A 27,017-nucleotide genomic window follows, 5' to 3' on the forward strand; every position below is an offset into this window, starting at 1 on the left:
GATTGATTAATACTTAATCCCTAGACATTGGGTAACAATCAAGGCAGTTAACTTTTGATCACCGTGCTTAGGCTACTCAGCCGTCTGCCCTTCATGACCTATTAGCCTAGCAAATGGCGTCTGCATTTTCAGAACAGATCCAAAATAAAATACATATACACTTTAATATCTACACATATTAATAAGTTCCATTCTGGGGGGCTCAGTGGGTCGACCTTTGCCAGTTTTTAATGCCTACACTGACTCCACATATTGGCCAAATATGAACTCTCTGCGACCTCCAGAACTGGAGATACAGAAATGCACTTTAAAACATTAAAATACATGCTTATAATGAAACATGGGAACAGGGGAACATACATTTTCAAGGTATAACAAAGTGCAAACCACATCCCTGGACCGCAGTCCAGTTAACCCCTTGTCTCTCTGGTGAGGTCAGGGGATGGCCATATGGGGTGCAACCCCTTTAATACCGGGCCACCCCCTTTCTCCCTCTACAGTGGTCACACTTGCTGATGATCAATTAATCAAGGGCATTTGATTAGCAGCACCTGTCTGCTACTTAGCATCTTAATTCCTATGGAAGCAGTAAGGGTGTACTTCACACATAGCTTCTCCATTTTGGCTTTATTTTTTGTTAAATAAATCATGACACGGTGTAATATGTCATGTGTTGTTGTTCATCTGAGGTTGTATTTACCTAATTTTTAAACCTGCTATTGTTATTGTTATTATGTCCTGATATGTAAAACCATAGAATTCAAAGAGGGTGTACTTTATTTTTCACATGACTGTATGTATATATATCTATATATCTATCTATATATATATATATATATATATATATATCATCGTCATCTTCAGCCCTCGTCTCCGCACTGCTGTATGAAGCTTCTCCAATGATCTTCCGTGTTCTGTGGTAAAAAGTCTCTCTTCTCCACGTCGTTCAAACCCATTCTCTCACCTCATCCCCCCATCTTACATAAATAGATACACACACACACTCACGTGTGTCTATTTCCACCTCCTACTTTTATGCTATCACGAGCAGGCTCGTGTAAGTTTGCTGTTGAATCCAGGGTCAGATGTCAGACCAGTTTCCATATAAATATCTTGTGTTTTTTTTTGCGCGCACTGCAAACATGTATTATAAATGTCAGCGCAGGCCGTCAGAAGGCCTGGAGCGCGAATCCCAATGTGCAATATATGCAAATACTGTACCATGCTAATTGTGTCTCATCCTCTCTCCCTGCCTCAGAATGCTCGTCCTGATGTGGATTCAGAATATGTCGGAGGAGGTATAGGGAGGGGTTATATGGGGCAATAGGAGGTGTTATAGGGAGGGGTTATATGGGGTAATAGGAGGAGTTATAGGGAGGGGTTATATGGGGTAATAGGAGGAGTTATAGGGAGGGGTTATATGGAGTAATAGGAGGTGTTATAGGGAGGGGTTATATGGAGTAATAGGAGGTGTTATAGGGAGGGGTTATATGGGGTAATAGGAGGAGTTATAGGGAGGGGTTATATGGGGTAATAGGAGGAGTTATAGGGAGGGGTTATATGGGGCAATAGGAGGAGTTATAGGGAGGGGTTATATGGAGCAATAGGAGGAGTTATAGGGAGGGGTTATATGGGGTAATATGAGGAGTTATAGGGAGGGGTTATATGGGGCAATAGGAGTGGTTATAGGGAGAGGTTATATGGAGTAATAGGAGGGGTTATAGGGAGGGGTTATATGGAGTAATAGGAGGGGTTATAGGGAGGGGTTATATGGGGTAATAGGAGGAGTTATAGGGAGGGGTTATATGGGGTAATAGGAGGAGTTATAGGGAGAGTTTATATGGAGTAATAGGAGGGGTTATAGGGAGGGGTTATATGGGGTAATAGGAGGAGTTATAGGGAGGGGTTATATGGAGTAATAGGAGGAGTTATATGAAGGGGTTATATGGAGTAATAGGAGGAATTATAGGGAGGGGTTATATGGGGTAATAGGAGGGGTTATAGGGAGGGGTTATATGGGGTAATAGGAGGAGTTATAGGGAGGGGTTATATGGGGTAATAGGAGGAGTTATAGGGAGAGTTTATATGGAGTAATAGGAGGGGTTATAGGGAGGGGTTATATGGAGTAATAGGAGGAGTTATATGAAGGGGTTATATGGAGTAATAGGATGGGTTATAGGGAGGGGTTATATGGAGTAATAGGAGGAGGTATAGGGAGGGGTTATATGGGGCAATAGGAGGAGGTATAGGGAGGGGTTATATGGGGCAATAGGAGGAGGTATAGGGAGGGGTTATATGGGGCAATAGGAGGAGTTATAGGGAGGGGTTATATGGAGCAATAGGAGGAGTTATAGGGAGGAGTTATATGGAGTAATAGGAGGAGTTATAGGGAGGGGTTATATGGAGTAATAGGAGGAGTTATAGGGAGGGGTTATTGGGAGCATTAGGCCTCGGTCATGGTCAGCGCATAAGCGCTGACCCGTGCTGAGGCGCGCTGCTGCTTGGCAGTGAGCCCCTGCAGCCGCAATGACAGCGGCTTTAGCAGGGGCTCGCGCACGCGTCCGCAGGCGTGTGGAAGCGTAAGTCTTAGCAAAATGTTAAATTCAAGAGCTCAAGGGAGCGCAGGGCCGGTCACGTGAGCGGTTTGCCCAATGAGGGCGAACCAGCTCCGTGACGTCACAGTCCCCCCCCCCCCCGACACGCCCCCGGACGGCTCGCGGTCTAAGGCCAGGGAAAGCACCCGCTTTCCCTCAGCCTCCACGCGTCTCCGCCCGGCTCCATTCACCCTGGACGCAGTCTTAGGAGGAGTTATAGGGAGGGGTTATATGGAGTAATAGGAGGGGTTATAGGGAGGGGTTATATGGGGTAATAGGAGGAGTTATAGGGAGGGGTTATATGGAGTAATAGGAGGAGTTATATGAAGGGGTTATATGGAGTAATAGGAGGAGTTATAGGGAGGGGTTATATGGGGTAATAGGAGGGGTTATAGGGAGGGGTTATATGGGGTAATAGGAGGAGTTATAGGGAGGGGTTATATGGGGTAATAGGAGGAGTTATAGGGAGAGTTTATATGGAGTAATAGGAGGGGTTATAGGGAGGGGTTATATGGAGTAATAGGAGGAGTTATATGAAGGGGTTATATGGAGTAATAGGATGGGTTATAGGGAGGGGTTATATGGAGTAATAGGAGGAGGTATAGGGAGGGGTTATATGGGGCAATAGGAGGAGGTATAGGGAGGGGTTATATGGGGCAATAGGAGGAGGTATAGGGAGGGGTTATATGGGGCAATAGGAGGAGTTATAGGGAGGGGTTATATGGAGCAATAGGAGGAGTTATAGGGAGGAGTTATATGGAGTAATAGGAGGAGTTATAGGGAGGGGTTATATGGAGTAATAGGAGGAGTTATAGGGAGGGGTTATTGGGAGCATTAGGCCTCGGTCATGGTCAGCGCATAAGCGCTGACCCGTGCTGAGGCGCGCTGCTGCTTGGCAGTGAGCCCCTGCAGCCGCAATGACAGCGGCTTTAGCAGGGGCTCGCGCACGCGTCCGCAGGCGTGTGGAAGCGTAAGTCTTAGCAAAATGTTAAATTCAAGAGCTCAAGGGAGCGCAGGGCCGGTCACGTGAGCGGTTTGCCCAATGAGGGCGAACCAGCTCCGTGACGTCACAGTCCCCCCCCCCCCGACACGCCCCCGGACGGCTCGCGGTCTAAGGCCAGGGAAAGCACCCGCTTTCCCTCAGCCTCCACGCGTCTCCGCCCGGCTCCATTCACCCTGGACGCAGTCTTAGGAGGAGTTATAGGGAGGGGTTATATGGGGCAATAGGAGGAGTTATAGGGAGGGGTTATATGGGGCAATAGGAGGAGTTATAGGGAGGGGTTATATGGGGCAATAGGAGGAGTTATAGGGAGGGGTTATATGGGGCAATAGGAGGAGTTATAGGGAGGGGTTATATGGGGCAATAGGAGGAGTTATAGGGAGGGGTTATATGGAGTAATAGGAGGAGTTATAGGGAGGGGTTATATGGGGTAATAGGAGGAATTATAGGGAGGGGTTATATGGGGCAATAGGAGGAGTTATAGGGAGGGGTTATATGGGGCAATAGGAGGAGTTATAGGGAGGGGTTATATGGGGCAATAGGAGGAGTTATAGGGAGGGGTTATATGGAGTAATAGGAGGAGTTATAGGGAGGGGTTATATGGAGTAATAGGAGGAGTTATAGGGAGAGGTTATATGGGGTAATAGGAGGAGTTATAGGGAGGGGTTATATGGAGTAATAGGAGGAGTTATAGGGAGAGGTCATATGGGGTAATAGGAGGAATTATAGGGAGGGGTTATATGGGGCAATAGGAGAAGTTATAGGGAGGGGTTATATGGGGCAATAGGAGGATATATAGGGAGGGGTTATATGGGGTAATAGGAGGAGTTATAGGGAGGGGTTATATGGGGCAATAGGAGGAGTTATAGGGAGGGGTTATATGGAGTAATAGGAGGAGATATAGGGAGGGGTTATATGGGGCAATAGGAGGAGATATAGGGAGGGGTTATATGGGGCAATAGGAGGAGTTATAGGGAGGGGTTATATGGAGTAATAGGAGGAGTTATAGGGAGGGGTTATATGAGGTAATAGGAGGAGTTATAGGGAGGGGTTATATGGAGTAATAGGAGGAGATATAGGGAGGGGTTATATGGAGTAATAGGAGGAGTTATAGGGAGGGGTTATATGGAGTAATAGGAGGAGTTATAGGGAGAGGTTATATGGGGTAAAAGGAGGACTTATAGGGAGGGGTTATATGGGGCAATAGGAGGAGATATAGGGAGGGGTTATATGGGGCAATAGGAGGAGTTATAGGGAGGGGTTATATGGAGTAATAGGAGGAGTTATAGGGAGGGGTTATATGAGGTAATAGGAGGAGTTATAGGGAGGGGTTATATGGAGTAATAGGAGGAGTTATAGGGAGGGGTTATATGGAGTAATAGGAGGAGTTATAGGGAGGGGTTATATGGAGTAATAGGAGGAGTTATAGGGAGAGGTCATATGGGGTAATAGGAGGAATTATAGGGAGGGGTTATATGGGGCAATAGGAGGAGTTATAGGGAGGGGTTATATGGGGCAATAGGAGGAGTTATAGGGAGGGGTTATATGGGGCAATAGGAGGAGTTATAGGGAGGGGTTATATGGAGTAATAGGAGGAGTTATAGGGAGGGGTTATATGGAGTAATAGGAGGAGTTATAGGGAGAGGTTATATGGGGTAATAGGAGGAGTTATAGGGAGGGGTTATATGGAGTAATAGGAGGAGTTATAGGGAGAGGTCATATGGGGTAATAGGAGGAATTATAGGGAGGGGTTATATGGGGCAATAGGAGAAGTTATAGGGAGGGGTTATATGGGGCAATAGGAGGATATATAGGGAGGGGTTATATGGGGTAATAGGAGGAGTTATAGGGAGGGGTTATATGGGGCAATAGGAGGAGTTATAGGGAGGGGTTATATGGAGTAATAGGAGGAGATATAGGGAGGGGTTATATGGGGCAATAGGAGGAGATATAGGGAGGGGTTATATGGGGCAATAGGAGGAGTTATAGGGAGGGGTTATATGGAGTAATAGGAGGAGTTATAGGGAGGGGTTATATGAGGTAATAGGAGGAGTTATAGGGAGGGGTTATATGGAGTAATAGGAGGAGATATAGGGAGGGGTTATATGGAGTAATAGGAGGAGTTATAGGGAGGGGTTATATGGAGTAATAGGAGGAGTTATAGGGAGAGGTTATATGGGGTAAAAGGAGGACTTATAGGGAGGGGTTATATGGGGCAATAGGAGGAGATATAGGGAGGGGTTATATGGGGCAATAGGAGGAGTTATAGGGAGGGGTTATATGGAGTAATAGGAGGAGTTATAGGGAGGGGTTATATGAGGTAATAGGAGGAGTTATAGGGAGGGGTTATATGGAGTAATAGGAGGAGTTATAGGGAGGGGTTATATGGAGTAATAGGAGGAGTTATAGGGAGGGGTTATATGGAGTAATAGGAGGAGTTATAGGGAGAGGTCATATGGGGTAATAGGAGGAATTATAGGGAGGGGTTATATGGGGCAATAGGAGGAGTTATAGGGAGGGGTTATATGGGGCAATAGGAGGAGTTATAGGGAGGGGTTATATGGGGCAATAGGAGGAGTTATAGGGAGGGGTTATATGGAGTAATAGGAGGAGTTATAGGGAGGGGTTATATGGAGTAATAGGAGGAGTTATAGGGAGAGGTTATATGGGGTAATAGGAGGAGTTATAGGGAGGGGTTATATGGAGTAATAGGAGGAGTTATAGGGAGAGGTCATATGGGGTAATAGGAGGAATTATAGGGAGGGGTTATATGGGGCAATAGGAGAAGTTATAGGGAGAGTTTATATGGGGCAATAGGAGGATATATAGGGAGGGGTTATATGGGGTAATAGGAGGAGTTATAGGGAGGGGTTATATGGGGCAATAGGAGGAGTTATAGGGAGGGGTTATATGGAGTAATAGGAGGAGATATAGGGAGAGGTCATATGGGGTAATAGGAGGAATTATAGGGAGGGGTTATATGGGGCAATAGGAGAAGTTATAGGGAGGGGTTATATGGGGCAATAGGAGGATATATAGGGAGGGGTTATATGGGGTAATAGGAGGAGTTATAGGGAGGGGTTATATGGGGCAATAGGAGGAGTTATAGGGAGGGGTTATATGGAGTAATAGGAGGAGATATAGGGAGGGGTTATATGGGGCAATAGGAGGAGATATAGGGAGGGGTTATATGGGGCAATAGGAGGAGTTATAGGGAGGGGTTATATGGAGTAATAGGAGGAGTTATAGGGAGGGGTTATATGAGGTAATAGGAGGAGTTATAGGGAGGGGTTATATGGAGTAATAGGAGGAGATATAGGGAGGGGTTATATGGAGTAATAGGAGGAGTTATAGGGAGGGGTTATATGGAGTAATAGGAGGAGTTATAGGGAGAGGTTATATGGGGTAAAAGGAGGACTTATAGGGAGGGGTTATATGGGGCAATAGGAGGAGATATAGGGAGGGGTTATATGGGGCAATAGGAGGAGTTATAGGGAGGGGTTATATGGAGTAATAGGAGGAGTTATAGGGAGGGGTTATATGAGGTAATAGGAGGAGTTATAGGGAGGGGTTATATGGAGTAATAGGAGGAGTTATAGGGAGGGGTTATATGGAGTAATAGGAGGAGTTATAGGGAGGGGTTATATGGAGTAATAGGAGGAGTTATAGGGAGAGGTCATATGGGGTAATAGGAGGAATTATAGGGAGGGGTTATATGGGGCAATAGGAGGAGTTATAGGGAGGGGTTATATGGAGTAATAGGAGGAGATATAGGGAGGGGTTATATGGGGCAATAGGAGGAGATATAGGGAGGGGTTATATGGGGCAATAGGAGGAGTTATAGGGAGGGGTTATATGGAGTAATAGGAGGAGTTATAGGGAGGGGTTATATGAGGTAATAGGAGGAGTTATAGGGAGGGGTTATATGGAGTAATAGGAGGAGATATAGGGAGGGGTTATATGGAGTAATAGGAGGAGTTATAGGGAGGGGTTATATGGAGTAATAGGAGGAGTTATAGGGAGAGGTTATATGGGGTAAAAGGAGGACTTATAGGGAGGGGTTATATGGGGCAATAGGAGGAGATATAGGGAGGGGTTATATGGGGCAATAGGAGGAGTTATAGGGAGGGGTTATATGGAGTAATAGGAGGAGTTATAGGGAGGGGTTATATGGAGTAATAGGAGGAGTTATAGGGAGGGGTTATATGGAGTAATAGGAGGAGTTATAGGGAGAGGTTATATGGGGTAAAAGGAGGACTTATAGGGAGGGGTTATATGGGGCAATAGGAGAAGTAATAGGGAGGGGTTATATGGGGCAATAGGAGGAGATATAGGGAGGGGTTATATGGGGTAATAGGAGGAGTTATAGGGAGGGGTTATATGGGGCAATAGGAGGAGTTATAGGGAGGGGTTATATGGAGTAATAGGAGGAGTTATAGGGAGAGGTTATATGGGGTAAAAGGAGGACTTATAGGGAGGGGTTATATGGGGCAATAGGAGGAGTTATAGGGAGGGGTTATATGGGGCAATAGGAGGAGATATAGGGAGGGGTTATATGGGGTAATAGGAGGAGTTATAGGGAGGGGTTATATGGGGCAATAGGAGGAGATATAGGGAGGGGTTATATGGGGCAATAGGATGAGTTATAGGGAGGGGTTATATGGGGCAATAGGAGGAGATATAGGGAGGGGTTATGCACGCAGTCACTGGGGCCTCAGCCTTAAAATAAACCCTTTGCTCCACCAGTGCCAGTCAAGCTCGTGTAATACTGGGGAGATGTGGGCTCTCCTGGCCTTGCCAGCTATAAGACGGACTGTGACGTTTTTGCACCAGCTGCAGGGCTTCCATATTATATTTTTTGGAGGCCCATCAGCAGGGAATGGGCAAAATCCAGTCTGTAGCGGACCACGGCCTGCGCTACTATCTGTAGCTTCATTAATGTGAGAAAGGCCTTCATTTGTCTCAGCCGATGGATTTGGAAGTAACGTTTTTTTCACAAGAGATGCAATACGAGGCTGATCGATGATGTTTGTGTCAATAATAGCCCAGAGGCTCCTCACCTTCTCTCACCTAGGGATGGCGGAGTGATAGATTTTAGGTCGTTGAAGGCGTTACTCATAGCATCTGTTTTTTGCTTTAGGGCCTATCAAGACCAGCTCGGCTTTAGAGGCATTACATGGTAGCCAGTTCAATGCCGTCCAATTAGATAGGCCATTGAGGTAATTATTCAGACCTGTTCACTAATCATGATACTATATGGGGCAATAGGAGAAGTTATTGGGAGGGGTTAAATGGGACGATAGGAAGCGTTATAGGGAGGGGGTATATGGAGCAATGGGAGGAGTTATATTGAACGTTTATATGGAGCAATAGGAGGAGTTATAGGGAGGGGTTATATGGGGCAATAGGAGGAGTTATAGGGAGGGACAGACTCCATGTCCCATAACTCCCTCGTGTCTGTGTCACTGTGTCACCCTGCGGGGGGAGGGACAGACTCCATGTCCCATAGCTCCCTCCTGTCTGTGTCACTGTGTCACCCTGCGGGGGGAGGGACAGACTCCATGTCCCATAGCTCCCTCCTGCCTGTGTCACTGTGTCACCCTGTGGGGGGAGGGACAGACTCCATGTCCCATAGCTCCTTCCTGTCTGTGTCACTGTGTCACCCTGCGGGGGGAGGGACAGACTCCATGTCCCATAGCTCCCTCCTGTCTGTGTCACTGTGTCACCCTGCGGGGGGAGGGACAGACTCCGTGTCCCATAGCCCCCTCCTGTCTGTGTCACTGTGTCACCCTGCGGGGGGAGGGACAGACTCCATGTCCCATAGCTTCCTCCTGCCTGTGTCACTGTGTAACCCTGCGGGGGGAGGGACAGACTCCATGTCCCATAGCTCCCTCCTGTCTGTGTCACTGTGACACCCTGCGGGGGGAGGGACAGACTCCATGTCCCATAGCTCCCTCCTGTCTGTGTCACTGTGTCACCCTGCGGAGGGAGGGACAGACTCCATGTCCCATAGCTCCCTCCTGTCTGTGTGACTGTGTCACTGTCACCCTGCGGTGGGAGCTATAGACTTTGGAACTGTCCATTTCTCATCTGTCACTATGAAATCATTTGACCTTTTACTCATCGAAGACTCAAGGGTCCTGTTAAAACTCTACTCGAATACGCCCAATCTTCCTTCTACTGCTACAGTACATTTAGCAAAGAGCGGGAGTCTGCGGAGTTGTCAGGAAAGATGTATGGAATTATAGAGGCTGGTAATGTGTGTAATTGGTCAGTCTGATTAAGGAGCAAAGTGACCTAATGACAGGGACGTGTGTAATGGGTTAAAGGGTCAGTCCCACGTAGGAGCAAAGTGACCTAATGACGGGGACGTGTTTAATGGGTTAATGGGTCAGTCCCACGTAGGAGCAAAGTTACTTAATGACAGGGACGTGTGTAATGGGTTAAAGGATCAGTCCCACGTAGGGGCAAAGTGACCTAATGAGAGGGACGTGTTTAATGGGTTAACGGGTCAGTCCCACGTAGGAGCAAAGTGACCTAATGACAGGGACGTGTTTAATGGGTTAAAGGGTCAGTCCCACATAGGGGCAAAGTGACCTAATGATAGGGACGTGTTTAATGGGTTAAAGGGTCAGTCCCACATAGGGGCAAAGTGACCTAATGACAGGGACGTGTTTAATGGGTTAACGGGTCAGTCCCACGTAGGGGAAAAGTGACCTAATGACAGGAGCGTGTGTAATGGTTTAAAGGGTCAGTCTCACGTAGGGGCAAAGTGACCTAATGACAGGGGCGTGTGTAATGGGTTAAAGGGTCAGTCCCACGCAGGGGCAAAGTGACCTAATGACAGGGGCGTGTTTAATGGGTTAAAGGGTCAGTCCCACGCAGGGGCAAAGTGACCTAATGACAGGGACGTGTGTAATGGGTTAAAGGGTCAGTCCCACTTAGGGGCAAAGTGACCTAATGACAGGGGCGTGTTTAATGGGTTAAAGGGTCAGTCCCACTTAGGGGCAAAGTGACCTAATGACAGGGGCGTGTTTAATGGGTTAAAGGGTCAGTCCCACGCAGGGGCAAAGTGACCTAATGACAGGGACGTGTTTAATGGGTTAAAGGGTCAGTCCCACGTAGGGGCAAAGTGACCTAATGACAGGGGCATGTTTAATGGGTTAACGGGTCAGTCCCACGTAGGGGCAAAGTGACCTAATGACAGGGACGTGTTTAATGGGTTAACGGGTCAGTCCCACGTAGGGGCAAAGTGACCTAATGACGGGGACGTGTGTAATGGGTTAAAGGGTCAGTCCCACATAGGGGCAAAGTGACCTAATGACGGGGACGTGTGTAATGGGTTAAACGGTCAGCCCCACGTAGGGGCAAAGTGACCTAATGACAGGGACGTGTGTAATGGGTTAACGGGTCTCACCAGTGTAACAACAAAGACGAAATCATCTAGTCAAACATATTTAAGGAAGAATGTATATCTATATGGGTGAGGTTTTGAGAGGCGATTTAAATACTACCAACCACTTTCCCAGGGTTCCCAAGGGACCTTGGAAATGCCTGACCTATGAAGGTAACGAGATCCCTGGACCAGTAGAGGGAGACTTAGTTCGGAGGGACCTCTCTTCTGGGGCTTGTAACATCAGGTCAAGGTGGTGGAGGTAGGATTCTTACCTCTCTCCGGGGGCTTGTAACATCAGGTCAAGGCGGTGGAGGTAGGATTCTTACCTCTCTCCTCCTGCCGAGCCCCCATCGGAGACGTTTCCACCCTCCCTCCCTTCATTTGATGAGTATGTTGGAGCAGGGAAGTGGGGTGTTGGTGGTGGGGTGTTGGTGGTGGGGTGTTGCGGAGCTTAAAGGGATGGTGTCCCGAGACTAGTGTGGCTCAAGAGGGAGGAGTGGCTCGCTCAGTATTGGCTTTTTTTAGGTGAGATGTGTGGGACCTCTTAGTCCGTAGTGGATCCGACGTTGCGAGCGACATCGCTCGTGCCAAATACAAACAACTGGAGGCCAAGGTGCATGTCCATAGAACGTGCGTGCGCGGGAGCGCCGAGGCGGCCGATTCGTGGTGGGACAAACTTGTTTGAATTTGCCACGTGACGGCCGGGTCACGTGCACGATTCATCCAATGAGGACCCCCGTCTCCTTTTCTCTCTGCCCCTGTCCCCCCTTCTCTCTGCCCCTGTCCCCCCTTCTCTCGGCCCGTCCCCCCCTTCTCTCTGCCGCTGTCTCCTTTTCACTCTACTCTTCCCCCCTTCCCTCTGCCCCTGTCCCCCATTCTCTCTACCCATGTCCCCCCTTTTCGGCCCCTGCCCCACCTTCTCTCCCTCCCCATCCCCCATCTCTCTGCCCCTGTCCCCCCTTCTCTCCCTTCCCCTGTCCCCCCTTCTCTCTGCTCCTTTCCCCTCTTTTCTCTGCCCCTGTCCCCCCTTCTCTCTGCCCCTTTCCCCCTTCTCTCTGCCCGTGTCCCCCGTTCTCTCTGCTCCTGTCCCCCTCTTCTCTCTGCCCATGTCCCCCTCTTCTCTCTGCCCCTGTCCCCGCTTCTCTCTGCCCCTGTCCCCCTCTTCTCTCTGCTCCTGTCCCCCTCTTCTCTCTGCCCCTGTCCCCCCTTCTCTCTGCCCCTGTCCCCCTCTTCTCTCTGCTCCTGTCCCCCTCTTCTCTCTGCCCCTGTCCCCCCTTCTCTCTGCCCCTGTCCCCCCTTCTCTCTGCCCCTGTCCCCCTCTTCTCTCTGCCCCTGTCCCCCGTCTCTCTGCCCCTGTCCCCCTCTTCTCTCTGCCCCTGTCTCCCGTCTCTCTGCCCCTGTCCCCCCTTCTCCCCCTTCCCCTGTCCCCCCTTCTCTCTGCTCCTTTCCCCCTTCTCTCTGCCCCTGTCCCCCCTTCTCTCTGCCCCTGTCCCCCCTTCTCTCTGCCCCTGTCCCCCCTTCTCTCTGCCCCTGTCCCCCTCTTCTCCTTTCCCCTGTCCCCCCTTCTCTCTGCCCCTGTCCCCCCTTCTCTCTGCCCCTGTCCCCCCCTTCTCTCTGCCCGTGTCCCCCGTTCTCTCTGCTCCTGTCCCCCTCTTCTCTCTGCCCGTGTCCCCCGTTCTCTCTGCCCCTGTCCCCCCTTCTCTCTGCCCCTGTCCCCCTCTTCTCTCTGCCCCTGTCCCCCCTTCTCTCTGCCCCTGTCCCCCCTTCTCTCTGCTCCTGTCCCCCCTTCTCTCTGCCCGTCCCCCTCTTCTCTCTGCCCGTGTCCCCCGTTCTCTCTGCCCCTGTCCCCCCTTCTCTCTGCCCCTGTCCCCCTCTTCTCTCTGCCCCTGTCCCCCTCTTCTCTCTGCCCCTGTCCCCCTCTTCTCTCTGCCCCTGTCCCCCTCTTCTCTCTGCCCCTCTCCCCCGTCTCTCTGCCCCTGTCCTGCCAGTACACAGTATCACAGAGAGACTCTGCGGTTCTCATTAACCTCAGTCCTTGGGCTTTGTCCGTGTATGAAGACATTACCGAGCCTCCTCTCGGCTCAGAGAACATTTCCTCCGCAGAGTAATACATATTCTACAGATCAGCGGCTCCTGACCTTGCTGGGACTTTTATAATGTTTTCTATTGAGTGCACTGTGGGTACTCGCCCTAAAGCAATCATGTTCTTAATCCCACATATATATATATATATATATAACCCCAAATTCATTTTATCGACCTTCTGTATGTGTGCGCTCGTCTGTCATTGCTTGTATCTCATTCTGTTTATGTAATGGATGTCACTCTGTGCCCCTCTGTACTGCTCTGTACCCCTGTGTGCCCCTCTGTACCCGTGTGTGCACCTCTGTACCCCTGTGTACTGCTCTGTACCCCTCTGTACTGCTCTGTACCCCTGTGTGACCCTCTGTACCCATGTGTGACCCTCTGTACTGCTCTGTACCCCTGTGTGACCCTCTGTACCCCTGTGTGACCCTCTGTACCCCTCTGTACTGCTCTGTACCCCTGTGTGACCCTCTGTACTGCTATGTACCCCTCTGTACTGCTTTGTACCCCTCTGTGCTCCTCTGTACCCCTTAGTACTGCCCTATACCCCTCTGTGTCCCTCTATACCCCTCTGTACCACTCTGTACTGCTCTGTACCCCTCTGTACTCCTTTGTACCCTTCTGTACTGCTTTGTACCCCTCTGTACTGCTCTGTACCCCGCTGTACTGTGCAGTGGAATTTGTTGGCACTTTACAAATAAAGGATAATAATATCTGTCTGTATATGTATCTGTCTGTCTGTCTGTATATGTATCTGTCTGTCTGTATATGCATCTATCTGCCTGCCTGTCTGTCTATGCATCTGTCAGTCTGTATGTGCATGTCTATGTCTGTCTATGTATCTGACTATCTGTAACCGTCCATGCCCGACTCTAAAGGAGTTTACATTGTGTGGGATATATATGTAACTCCTCTTTAGTTCCCCAGACTGATTGTACATATTCTAGGGCGGGGGCCCAAGTCCTACTCCCCTATGTGAACGATATGCTAGGCCGCTAGCAGAGAGCTTGGCGGAGATCAGACAGTATGACACAACACGTATCTTTCAAAACAGGGGCTTATATTCATTGGCTCGCACAGTAACACATCGGTGATCCTGTATCAAAAGGATCATACATTTATCATGCAACACAGGTTATACACAACAATGCACCACCATGTGAGTCACTGTTCGTCTCTCAATGCCTCTCCTCAGGTCCAAAGGACCCTGTGTTATTAAGGGAACCCCGTAGGTGTTGGCACAGCCTTGGAGCCCTTTTATGTGTTGGGTTAACCGTTGCATGCCTGTAACTCCGCAAAGACATGGAATGGAAACCGGTATGTGTAATCAACAGTAATGTGGTGTTTGCAGATATGGTCCCTTCAGGCGTTACTCATGACTTCTAGGACACGAGCAGCAGATCCGTGGGGTGAGCTTGTACCCTCCTATCTTTGGCCGCTCCGAATCAGCAGAACTGCAGCCATTCTGCTCATGTGCTGATCTTGGCCTCAAACCTTACTGGTACAAGGGACGCGATCCTCTGCACCAATCCTATCAAACCTCCCTTGTATCCTCAATCCCAATGCACAGAGCAAGTTTGAATTTCCCGCTCGGATCGGCACTGAGCCTCGTTCTGAGGGGTCTTTGGCACACCCTCTGAGCACACTGCTTAGTCAACTTGTGTGTGAGGAGGCCTCACACTCAGTGGCGGATTTCCCATTAGGCCCGATAGGCCTGGTCCTAGGGTGGCAAAATTTAGGGGGGGGGGAGCGGCAAAAATGTCCGCCCCCATATACATTTGCTGCGCTCTCGGGTCTATCGGGCATGACGGGAAGGCACTTACATGTGGCGGTGACGTCAAGTGATGCCGCGGACGTCACCGATGTGATGTTACACAGCGTCTCGCTGTCATGGTAACGGGGTGTTGTGCCGTCAACTGACAACATGACGTTGCGTCACCATGACAACGTGACGCCGTGTGACATCACGGTGGCGACGTCCACAGCGCCACTTGACGCCGTGATTCGGAAGGAGGGCGGCGGCATGGAGGCGGACGCCACGTGTACGTGCCTTGGGGCGGCAGATCTTTAAATCCGCTGCTGCTCCCACTTGCGTGAGATCTTGTGAGTGACCCCCCTCCTCAACTACAGCGCATCAGATCCAGTATCTGCCAGGGGGCGGAGTTATGGCAAGAAGGGGCAGGGTCTATGACAAGAGGGGGCATGTCCGTACCAAGTCGGTGGGGTTAGGGGGCGGGGTTATGCCATGAGGGGCAGGGTTATGCTGAGAAGGGAACGGGTTTAAGAAACTAGGGACTTGTCTGTGCGAAATCGGATGGGATTATGGCACGAGGGGATGGGGTTATGATGGAATAGGTGGGGTTATGTCATGAAGGAGTGTGGTTATCATGCTGTTGACGTGGTGTTATGGTGGAATAGGTGGGATTATGATGGGATGGGTGGGGTTATGATACAAAGAGTGTGGTTTTGTTGCAATGGATCAGGGTTACCATGCGAGGGGTGAGGTTAAGGTGTGAGGGGTGGAGTTATGGAGCAATGGGTGGGGTTACGGAGCGAGGGACGCAGTTATGGTGCGAGGTTATGGTGCATTGGGTCATGGTTATGACACGTGGAGTTAGGGTTATGATGCAGTGGGTCAGACCTCGGTCTGGCTGTACATATGTATCTCTTGCTGTAGCTACGCAATAACCAAAGTCTCTGGCAGACTGTCCTCCTACAACATGGCTGAAGCTCTGTTTCTTCTACAGTTATGACGCGAAGGAGAGCGTTCAAAGCAGCGTCTCCTGTCAGGGCGAGATTCACCTCATTCTGCGAGACCACGTGGTCTGCAGAAGCCCTAATGCGTTAACCGGCAGTTACGACGGCGCAAAGGAATGGCCTCAAGCTAAAACAAGGGCTCCGTTTTACAGCTGGATAAACTTCGCTGTTCCTGTAACCTTGTCTCTAATTAAACTTCAATCACTTAACGAGTCTTTTGTAAGGAGCACAAGGCACAATCACGGGCCTTTCGGAGAACACGCAGACTTACAGACCGTGAGATATTCCATTATTGCCAATTACCCTGCTAACGATTTCCGCAGTGATCCACGCGTCGCCCTTAGAAATACAGCAGGGCCCAGTGTTATCGGCAGCTGAATTATAAATGGAATCGTTCGGCTCTTTTAAAAAAAAAAATCATTCTAAATGTTTTAACTCCTTGTGCTGGCATCAACGATTATTCAACTTCAGGTTTATGTACTACTAATAATTGTAAATATATATATATATAAAAAATAATACTGAGTTAAGTTATGGTGAGTAAAAAAAGTGACAAAAACCCTCCACAGGAAAGCAAATATGCAAATATAGCTGTACAGTATGCTCATCTGCATGTCTTAGGCAGGTCTGCAACCCCGCCTTTCCCCATTATCACCCAGCATACAGCACTTCCACTGCAGCAAGGGATTCTGGGAAATGACATGCAAATGAGCACACAGTGTCACTTTTTGCCTCAATAAACCTATAGGGAACCATGTTAAAAATGGTTATTGAGGCTAAAAGTGACACTGTGTGCTCATTTGCATGTCATTTCCCAGAATCCCTTGCTGCAGTGGAAGTGCTGTATGCTGGGTGATAATGGGGAAAGGCGGGGTTGCAGACCTGTCTAAGACATGCAGATGAGCATACAGCTATATTTGTATATATATATATATATATATATATATATATATATGTCAATGCAATGTCCCTGTCATTAGGTCACTTTGCCCCTACGTGGGACTGACCCTTTAACCCATTACACACGTCCCTGTCATTAGATCACTTTGCCCCTACGTGGGACTGACCCTTTAACCCATTAAACAAGTCCCTGTCATTAGGTCACTTTGCTCCTTTGTGGGACTGACCCTTTAACCCATTACACACGTCCCTGTCATTAGGTCACTTTGCTCCTATGTGGGACTGTCCCTTTAACCCATTAAACACGTCCCTGTCATTAGGTCACTTTGCTCCTACGTGGGACTGACCTTTTAACCCATTAAACACGTCCCTGTCATTAGGTCACTTTGCTCCTAAGTGGGACTGACCCTTTAACCCATTAAACACGTCCCTGTCATTAGGTCACTTTGCTCCTACGTTGGACTGACCCTTTAACCCATTACACACGTCCCTGTCATTAGGTCACTTTGCTCCTTTGTGGGACTGACCCTTTAACCCATTACACACGTCCCTGTCATTAGGTCACTTTGCTCCTTTGTGGGACTGACCCTTTAACCCATTACACACATTCCTCTCATTAGATAATTTTGCTCCTACGTGGGACTGACCCTTTAACCCAGAGGTGTGCAAACTTGGGGGTGCTCCCCTCAGGGGGGGCACTGAATTTTCTGGGGGGTGTGTGTAGCTTACAGAGGCCCCGCGCTTTTCCCCAAAGCATTTAAATGAAATGCCGGGGGAGAGCGCGAGGCCTCTGAAACTTCCCTTACCTTGTCTCTGGCGGCTTCTGGCGAAGCGCCATTTGACGCTGCGGGGTCACGTTGTGATGTCAGAAACGCCAGAGACAGGGTAAGAAGGGGGGCGCAAGCAGGGGGGTAGAGCAGGCAGGGTGGAGCACCCCTACTTTAACCCATTAAACACGTCACTGTCATTAAGTCATTATGTGGGACTGACCCGTTAACCCATTGAACATGACACTAATATACAGAGGGACACAGATACAATACAGGGAGAGGAGGAACCATTGGGAGAAGGGAATCCTGCCCCGCAGAGCTTACACTCTAATATACAGAGGGATACAGATACAATACAGGGAGAGGAGGAATCATTGGGAGAAGGGAATCCTGCCCTGCAGAGCTTACACTCTAATATACAGAGGGACGCAGATACAATACAGGGAGAGGAGGGACCATTGGGAGAAAGGAATCCTGCCCTGCAGAGCTTACACTCTAATATACAGAGGGACACAGATACAATACAGGGAGAGGAGGAATCATTGGGAGAAGGGAATCCTGCCCCGCAGAGCTTACACTCTAATATACAGAGGGATACAGATACAATACAGGGAGAGGAGGAGCCATTGGGAGAAGGGAATCCTGCCCCGCAGAGCTTACACTCTAATATACAGAGGGACACAGATACAATACAGGGAGAGGAGGAACCATTGGGAGAAGGGAATCCTGCCCCACAGATCTTACACTCTATTATACAGAGGGACACAGATACAATACAGGGAGAGGAGGAACCATTGGGAGAAGGGAATCCCGCCCCGCAGAGCTTACACTCTATTATACAGAGGGACACAGATACAATACAGGTAGAGGAGGAACCATTGGGAGAAGGGAATCCTGCCCCGCAGAGCTTACACTCTAATATACAGAGGGACACAGATACAATAGAGGGAAAGAGAATGAACCATTGGGAGAAGGGAATCCTGTAATAACACAGCCATATTTTTCACTCCCCGCAGAAAATCAAGGACGACTCCGGGAGTTACAGCAGGTCTTACACGTCCTCCAGCACCCTGGGGGCCGACCTTCGCAGAGCGCGTCGAAGACCCTCTTCCACTCTTCAGGTCCCACCATGGAGACCCGGGGAGAGGAGCCGGTCCCCCGACTACAACAGCGTCCAGAGACCCACCACCCTCCCGCTGCGGATCCCTCCCCGTATCTCTATCACCCACGCCGATGCTGACAGGTAGGGGGCGGACACAAAAATCGCCATTTTTTACTATGTGATGTCAAAGTGTGGCAGTGGCGGTGGGTGGATGTGGGGGTTCAACTTGGCGCGTCGTGTAGCAACCAAGGGGTTAACCTGTCGCCTAAATGTGTTTTATGTGCTGCTTTGCGTGGGGGGGTGGCGGGGGGGTCCCACAACTTTAATTGGTTAATTACCTGGGCTGTGCTTATTAAAGCACTGAGCTTCGTTAAGTTACTTCACGTGATGGTTATTGATGTCCATTGATGGTCATTATGACTTACCTGTCCCCTCCTGTGATAGTGATAACGACGTGTGAAAGAGCTGATAACCTAACGTACATCTGTTGGACATAACGTTACGTTAGTTGGGTCACACCTAAACTTGGTCAGAACCTGAAATATGGGTTTTGCGCACTCTCTCTTCTGTCTCTCCTCTCCTTCACTCCCCCTTCCTTCCTCTTCCCTCCCTATCTTCTCCTCCCCCTTCCTCTCTCTACTCTACTCTCCTCCTATCCCCATTTCCTCCCCCTCTCTCCTCCTCCTCTCCTCTCTTCCTTCTATCTCCCTTCCTATCTCCTCCCCTCCCTTCCACTCTCCCCTCAACTCCTTCCTCCTCTCTCCTCTCCTCGCATCTTCTCCTCTCCTCGCATCTTCTCTCTCCACTCTCCCCCACTCTCATCTTCTCCCTCCTTTCTCCTTTCCTGTCTCCTTTCCTCCCTTCCACTTTCCCCTCTCTTCGCCTTCCTCATCTCTTCTATCCTCACTGTTCCCATCTTCTCCTCTCTCCTCCCTCCTCTCTTTCCTCCACTCTCCTCCTCCTCTTCTTTGCCCTTCCTATCTCCTCTCCTGTTCTCTCCCTTCCCCTCTCCTCCTTCCCGCCTCCTCTCCTCCAAAACCCATATTTCAGAGTCTGAATGGAAGCAACAGCTCCTTTAGGTAAGACATACGTCACGCTGTTGAAAGATAACACATTATCGCGTCACAATAATGTGATGTTAAGCCTATTCAAATGAGGTGTGGAAATTTCCTACCTTCCTTAAGGCAAAGTTTGTCTTTTTCTTTCTTAAGTCGTAAAAATATCATTCAGAGAGATTAATGCAAGTTGTGGGTTGAGAACACACCCAGAAGGCGGGATATCAATTGTTTTCAATGAAAGGGTTTTAGGATATAAGCCCTGCACTTGAGTTATGAGATCAGAAGTGTGTTTTGGAATCAGACACGGGATTCTCATCTTTCCGATGCCAGTGACCTCTCTGGGAAGAACCTATTACATGTGGTAACATATAGGGCCATCTTGTTTGTTTATCTTTTTATTTGAAGAAACTGTCTGCATTGTTATATTGTTATGTTCTTGTCATGATCTTTTTCTGCAACCTGTGCTTTTTGGAAATGAATCTCAACTGTAATAAGTAATTTTGTGGGGCTCTGATTTCAACTGTGGCACGCTTTGCAGAGAGTACTTTACATTTTCGGACACATTTTGCTACAACAGATATTTGTGTGTTAAGGGCATAGTTTTCATAGTAAACTAGAGACCGATGGACTCTGCAAATTACATTTTTGCTATTTCTTTGGTGGTGGAAGCGGGTGAAGATATATATTGTGACGTATTGAGGGAAGATATTACTCATTTTTGAGGTACCTTACATAGGTGAAAGGTGAGCCAGCTAGTTAGCTGTGTGTATTAACCCTTGTCACATACATACATCAGGTGTGCTGTTTGTGACAATGTGACGCATTGAGGGGAGATAGTATTCATTTGGGGGACCTTGCGAGAAGACGATTGGAAATGTGTTGTTTATGGTCAGCGCATATAGTCCAAGATAAAAATCTAAAAACAACGTAAGTTTGTCTCTCCCTCTTTAGGATAAAGTGACCGCAAATCACAATGTTGGGGGAAGTGACAACAGATAAATAAATAAATATAAAATACTCACACGGCCGTGTGCGAGTTAATTCACATCAAAAAGATCTTTGGGGTCAGAAATGTAGGCCCTCCTCCTATTCATTCCACCAATTGGATCGGGCACTCTGGTGGCGAGTGACCGACGTCTCTCCCGTAGTCCCAATAAGGGAAGAGGCAAATCCGCAGTCAAAATCATGTACAATTTATTAATAACATAACGAATATCAGAGACTCGCACACAAAAATGCACTGGTCAGCTCCGGATACCGCCTCGAGTCCTCCATCTATAGTACGGAAGCCGACAGCGACCAAACTCCGAGCATGCACCGGCAGGGAACTACGCGTTTCGCGAGATCACTCGCTTCCTCAGGAATTGGATCAGCTAGATAGCGGTGTGCATTAACCCTCGTCACATAGACAAGTCACGTGCTCGCAGGTGTGCCGTGTACACAAAGGAAATCCAAGTGGTATGATGGGAAACTTACAGAGGCAGCAGGTGAGGGAATTAGTGCAGTAGGTGGCAGTCGTTGGTGGGAGCGACTGTGGATGGGGGGGCAGTAGCCATGAGTCCTGGTTAATGGAATGCTTCATTTAAGAGGTGGGTTATCAGGTTAGTCTTAAAGGTGGGGGAGAGAAGGTGCTTGGCGTATACCGAGTGTGAGGGAGTCCGACAGGTAAGGGGGCAGTGAGGGGGGAAAAGGGCTTAAGGCGAGAGAGAAAGCAGTGGAGGTGAAAGGGGCAGAAAGGAGACAGTTATGGGTAGAGCGCAGGAGACAAGCAGGGGCATGGCGACAGATCAACGCTGATATGTAACGAGCAGCAGATGAGTGGAGAGACTTGAAGGTAAGGAGGACCACTTTGCACGTGATGGGAAGCCAGGAGACGGATTTAAGTGAACTTAGGAGGAGAAAGTTGCGAGGCAGGGAGGTCTCTACATGCCCTATAAAAACAGCACAACACACTGCGTTGTTGAGCCTTGAAGATCCTCTTTAGCGTGTCGTTAAGTCAATAACGGAGATGTGTGGTTCTGGACCAAAAGATGGGAGTGCAGCTTTACGGAAAGACTCTGCATAGGGTGGGCTATTTATATAGTGATATTAAAGCTGCAGTTCAGGCAGTCGTTTAAAATATATATATATATATATTTTTTTTAAGTCAATATTTGCATCAATACAATCTACACACTGAGAAATGATTAGCTAAGTTGCTGATAGATCCGTTCTCATGTGATCGATCTGCGAAGATTCACTAAATGCATCTTGGGTCCTCTTTTGCTGCACCGACAGCCAAAGTTCTGTGAGGAAGATCATGTGACCAGGCAGGCACGAGATTCAATTGGTTCACTGCTAGTGAGAGGGCAGGGCTCAAAAAGGTGATGCTGTTTCAGAAGGGGAAGGAGATGTGACTTTGTAAATGGTTGCTATAGGAAGTAAAATGCCTGTTACATTAGAATACATTAAACATGTCTTTAAAATGGCTTTTTTTGTTTGTTTTTTTAAATGCTACAAGTATTTTCTCATAGCACAGAACTGATTTATTTAAAAAAAACACACATGTAGGATATTGCTTGGTCTGTAGCTTTAAGATAGATGAACGAGCTTCACTGAAGAGGAGGAGATAAGAGGGAGGGCCAGAGTTCAAGAGCAGGAAATGAGAGATAAATTATACTCAAACTAAATATAACTATTCTAAGGCTGAGAGGATTTTAACTGTTATTTAAATGCTGTTCGGGAGGGAGAGATGAGTAGAGTGCACAATCTAATATACAGAGGGACGCAGATACAATACAGGGAGAGGAGGAACCATTGGGAGAAGGGAATCCTGCCCCGCAGAGCTTACAATCTAATATGCAGAGGGACGCAGATACAATACAGGGAGAGGAGGAACCATTGGGAGAAGGGAATCCTGCCCCGCAGAGCTTACACTCTTATATACAGAGGGACACAGATGCAATACAGGGAGAGGAGGAACCATTGGGAGAGGGGAATCCTGCCCTGCAGAGCTTACACTCTAATATACAGAGGGACACAGATACAATACAGGGAGAGGAGGAACCATTGGGAGAAGGGAATCCTGCCCCGCAGAGCTTACACTCTAATATACAAAGGGACACAGATACAATACAGGGAGAGGAGGAACCATTGGGAGAAGGGAATCCTGCCCCGCAGAGCTTACACTGTAATATACAGAGGGATACCGATACAATACAGGGAGAGGAGGAACCATTGGGGAAGGGAATCCTGCCCCGCAGAGCTTACACTCTAATATACAGAGGGATGCAGATACAATACAAGGAGAGGAGGAACCATTGGGAGAAGGTAATCCTGCCCAGCAGAGCTTACACTCTAATATACAGAGGGATACCGATAAAATACAGGGAGAGGAGGAACCATTGGGAGAAGGGAATCCTGCCCTGTAGAGCTTACACTCTAATATACAGAGGGATACAAATACAATACAGGGAGAGGAGGAAGAGGGAGGGAATCCTGCTCCGCGAGCTTACACGCTAATATACAGAGGGACACAGATTCAAAAAAACAGGGAGAGGAGGGACCATTGGGAGAAGGGAATCCTGCCCCGCAGAGCTGACACTCTAATATACAGAGGGACGCAGGCACAATACAGGGAGAGGGGGAACCATTGGGAGAAGGGAATCCTGCCCCGCAGAGCTTACACTCTATTATACAGAGGGATGCAGATACAATACAAGGAGAGGAGGAACCATTGGGAGAAGGTAATCCTGCCCAGCAGAGCTTACACTCTAATATACAGAGGGATACCGATAAAATACAGGGAGAGGAGGAACCATTGGGAGAAGGTAATCCTGCCCTGTAGAGCTTACACTCTAATATACAGAGGGATACAAATACAATACAGGGAGAGGAGGAAGAGGGAGGGAATCCTGCTCCGCGAGCTTACACGCTAATATACAGAGGGACACAGATACAAAACAGGGAGAGGAGGAACCATTGGGAGAAGGGAATCCTGCCCCGCAGAGCTTACACTCTAATATACAGAGGGACACAGATACAATACAGGGAGAGGAGGAACCATTGGGAGAAGGGAATCCTGCCCCACAGAGCTGACACTCTAATATACAGAGGGACACAGGTACAATACAGGGAGAGGGGGAACCATTGGGAGAAGGGAATCCTACCCCGCAGAGCTTACACTCTGTGGCAGCGATGGGGTTAACACAACCCAGCCTCACCGTTCCAGAGTGTTGGGACCTGCGTCGGACCTCTCTGGGAGTCAATAATGTAATTTCACCTCTTGTGCTCTCTGCCGGACTCTACTCAATACTCATTAAAATAACCCGCGGGTCCCTACATGTCATTAACTGCGAGACGCGGTCCCTTTCATGCGATTGATTTCCGAGCGCGTGGAGTTACGGATGCTCTGTCTGCAGATCGTTACACCACTAACGAGTCACGAGTGTGTCCCGATGCCAGTTACCCAGGGACCTGGGAACAGACGTTATACCCCGTGTGCGTGTTATCGTCAGCAGGGTGAAAGTGTGCGGAGATACTCTGCATCATTATACAGCGTGGCGTGCTCATTATCAGTGTATAGAGATACTCAGCATCATTATACAGGGCGGCGTGATCATTATCAGTGTACAAAGATACTCACCATCATCATACAGCACAGCATGTTCATTATCAGTGTATAAATACTCTGCATCATTATACAGCGCGGCGTGTTCAATATCAGTGTATAGAGATACTCAGCATCATTATACAGCGCAGCGTGTTCAATATCAGTGTATAGAGATACTCAGCATCATTATGCAGCGCGGCGTGTTCATTATCAGTGTATAGAGATACTCAACATCATTATACAGCGCAGCGTGTTCAATATCAGTGTATAGAGATACTCAGCATCATTATACAGCGCAACGTGTTCATTATCAGTGTATAGAGATTCTCAGCATCATTATACAGCGCAGCGTGTTCATTATCAGTGTATAGAGATTCTCAGCATCATTATACAGTGCAGCGTGTTTATTATCAGTGTATAGAGATACTCTGCATCATTATACAGCGCAGCGTGTTCATTAGTTATAGGGAGGGGTTATATGGATTAATGGGAGGAGTTATAGGGAGGGGTTATATGGGGTAATAGGAGGAGTTATAGGGAGAGGTTATATGGGGTAATAGGAGGAGCTATAGGGAGGGGTTATATGGGGCAATATGAGGGGTTATATGGGGCGATGGGGTTTAACACACAGCTTGACGTACTTTCTTCCTTGGGGTTCCTCTTTCCGGAAAACCAGGGCCGACCTTTCGCCGTCTGTCGGATCATTTCTCTCTCTTCCCGAACGAAGCCAATTTACCCGCCTTTGGATTCTCTGATTCTCACTTAAAGTGAAATTCAAGAAGGTCCCTTTCCAAGAAACTCCAGGGAGGGGGGGGGGGGGGGGGACCTCGCCATTGATTTCTATGCTGGGTTGATTTCCCCATCGCTCTGACAAACGGAGGTTATGAGAGAACAGGAGAAGACCCCTGAATAATTCATCCGACAGACGCAGGGCGACTCCGACAAGATCTAACACCAGCAATGTGACATATTATTGTACTTACAAGAAGTGGAGCCTTGCTACATTGTATTGTATTGTATGTCTTTATTTATATAGCGCCATTAATGTACATAGCGCTTCACAGCAGTAATACATGTGGTAATCAAATAAATAACAGATAATATAAATAACAGATCATGGGAATAAGTACTTTAGACATAAAAGTAACATTAAGGAAGAGGAGTCCCTGCTCTGAGGAGCTTACAATCTAATTGGTAGGTAGGGAGAACGTACAGAGACAGTAGGAGGGAGTTCTGGTAAGTGCGTCTGCAGGGGGACAAGCTTTATGTATCATGTGTTCAGGATTATCCACAGTGCTATTCATATGCTTCTTTAAGCAAGTGTGTCTTAAGGTGGGTCTTAAAGGTGGATAGAGAGGGTGCTAGTCGGGTACTGAGGGGAAGGGCATTCCAGAGGTGTGGGGCAGTCAGTGAGAAAGGTTTAAGGCGGGAGAGAACTTTAGATACAAAGGGGTAGAAAGAAGACATCCTTGAGAAGAACGCAAGAGTCGGGATAGTGCATAGCGAGAAATTAGGGCTGAGATGTAAGGAGGGGCAGAAGAGTGTAAAGCTTTAAAAGTGAGGAGGAGAATTGAGTGTGAGATGCGGGATTTGATCGGAAGCCAGGAGAGGGATTTCATGAGGGGAGATGCTGAGACAGATCTAGGAAAGAGTAGAGTGATTCTGGCAGCAGCATTTAGGATAGACTGTAGGGGAGACAGGTGAGAGGCATGAAGGCCGGACAGCAGGAGGTTACAGTAATCAAGACGAGAGAGAATGAGGGCCTGAGTCAGAGTTTTACATGACCGATCCCGTTAACTGCTTCCCTACCAGGAGGGTTATATGGCGCAATAGGAGGAGTTATAGGGAGGTGTTATATGGGGCAATAGGAGGAGTTATAGGGAGGGGTTATATGGAGCAATAGGGGGGATTATATGGAGTATAGCAGACCCTATAAACTATGTTGCTGTGATTTTGATACCCCTATACAGGTAGTCCTCATTATCCAACGTTTCACTTTACAACGAAGGGCATATCCAACGCTTTACAACGCAACCCTACGTGCCGTTTTTCTACGCCGGAATGCGTTATCCAGCGCTCACCGCCACCGATTAACACGGGGCTCACTTTCCAACGGTTTCACTATCCAACGCTACTCCCAGAACGGATTCCGACGGATAACCGAGGGCTGCCTGTACAGAGTAGTCAAAGGCGTCCGCTGCGTTACCGTTGACTGGCAAGCCTTTATAAATATATTTATAGATGAATATGTCGGAAACAGCCTTAGCGGAAATTAGACAGGGCCCCAGAATTCACCCGTCTCCTCCTGCCAACTGGCAGGATTATTTTGAAAGCGTCACCCAAAACATAAAGACTTCATTTCGACAGAGGCAGGAATTCCGTGCCAAGGATAAAGGCGTCTTACATGGAAACACAGTGGCATTAGAATGAGGATAATTATGCATTTTCACACCGTTGTGCTTTTGTGGGTCTTCATAGGGGGAAGCGGTTATTGTGACGGTGGGGGGTGGCCAGAATTCCTTAATAAAGTTGAAGCCTGACTGGTTACCCCTATATACCGTGTGTCCCCCGGTTGCTAAGTAGCACCATAAGCCGGGGTCCGTGTATTTGAGATAATGTTCAAATGCGTCTCTGTATTAAGAGCTGTATGTTCGGTTTCCACATTTCCCGGCAGACATTAAAATCGGGGCTTTTCTGTGCATGAGTTTTAAGGGGGATATTTGGGGGTCGGGGAACCAAAGTTACCGGTTCTCCGGTAGAAGTA

At 48.4% G+C, this 27,017-nt stretch overlaps 1 protein-coding gene across 1 annotated transcript in view; it reads left to right on the plus strand.

The window, feature by feature from the left end:
- PDE4A (phosphodiesterase 4A) overlaps positions 1-27,017 on the plus strand; it is a 375,781-nt gene that overhangs the window by 39,983 nt on the left and 308,781 nt on the right. The window contains exon 2 of the mRNA XM_075577433.1: positions 18,519-18,745. Coding sequence (XP_075433548.1) covers positions 18,519-18,745 — 227 coding nt within the window. The remainder of the gene's footprint in view (positions 1-18,518; positions 18,746-27,017) is intronic.

The sequence above is a fragment of the Ascaphus truei genome, chromosome 20, assembly GCF_040206685.1.
Source record: "Ascaphus truei isolate aAscTru1 chromosome 20, aAscTru1.hap1, whole genome shotgun sequence".
NCBI classification, from domain to species: domain Eukaryota; kingdom Metazoa; phylum Chordata; class Amphibia; order Anura; family Ascaphidae; genus Ascaphus; species Ascaphus truei.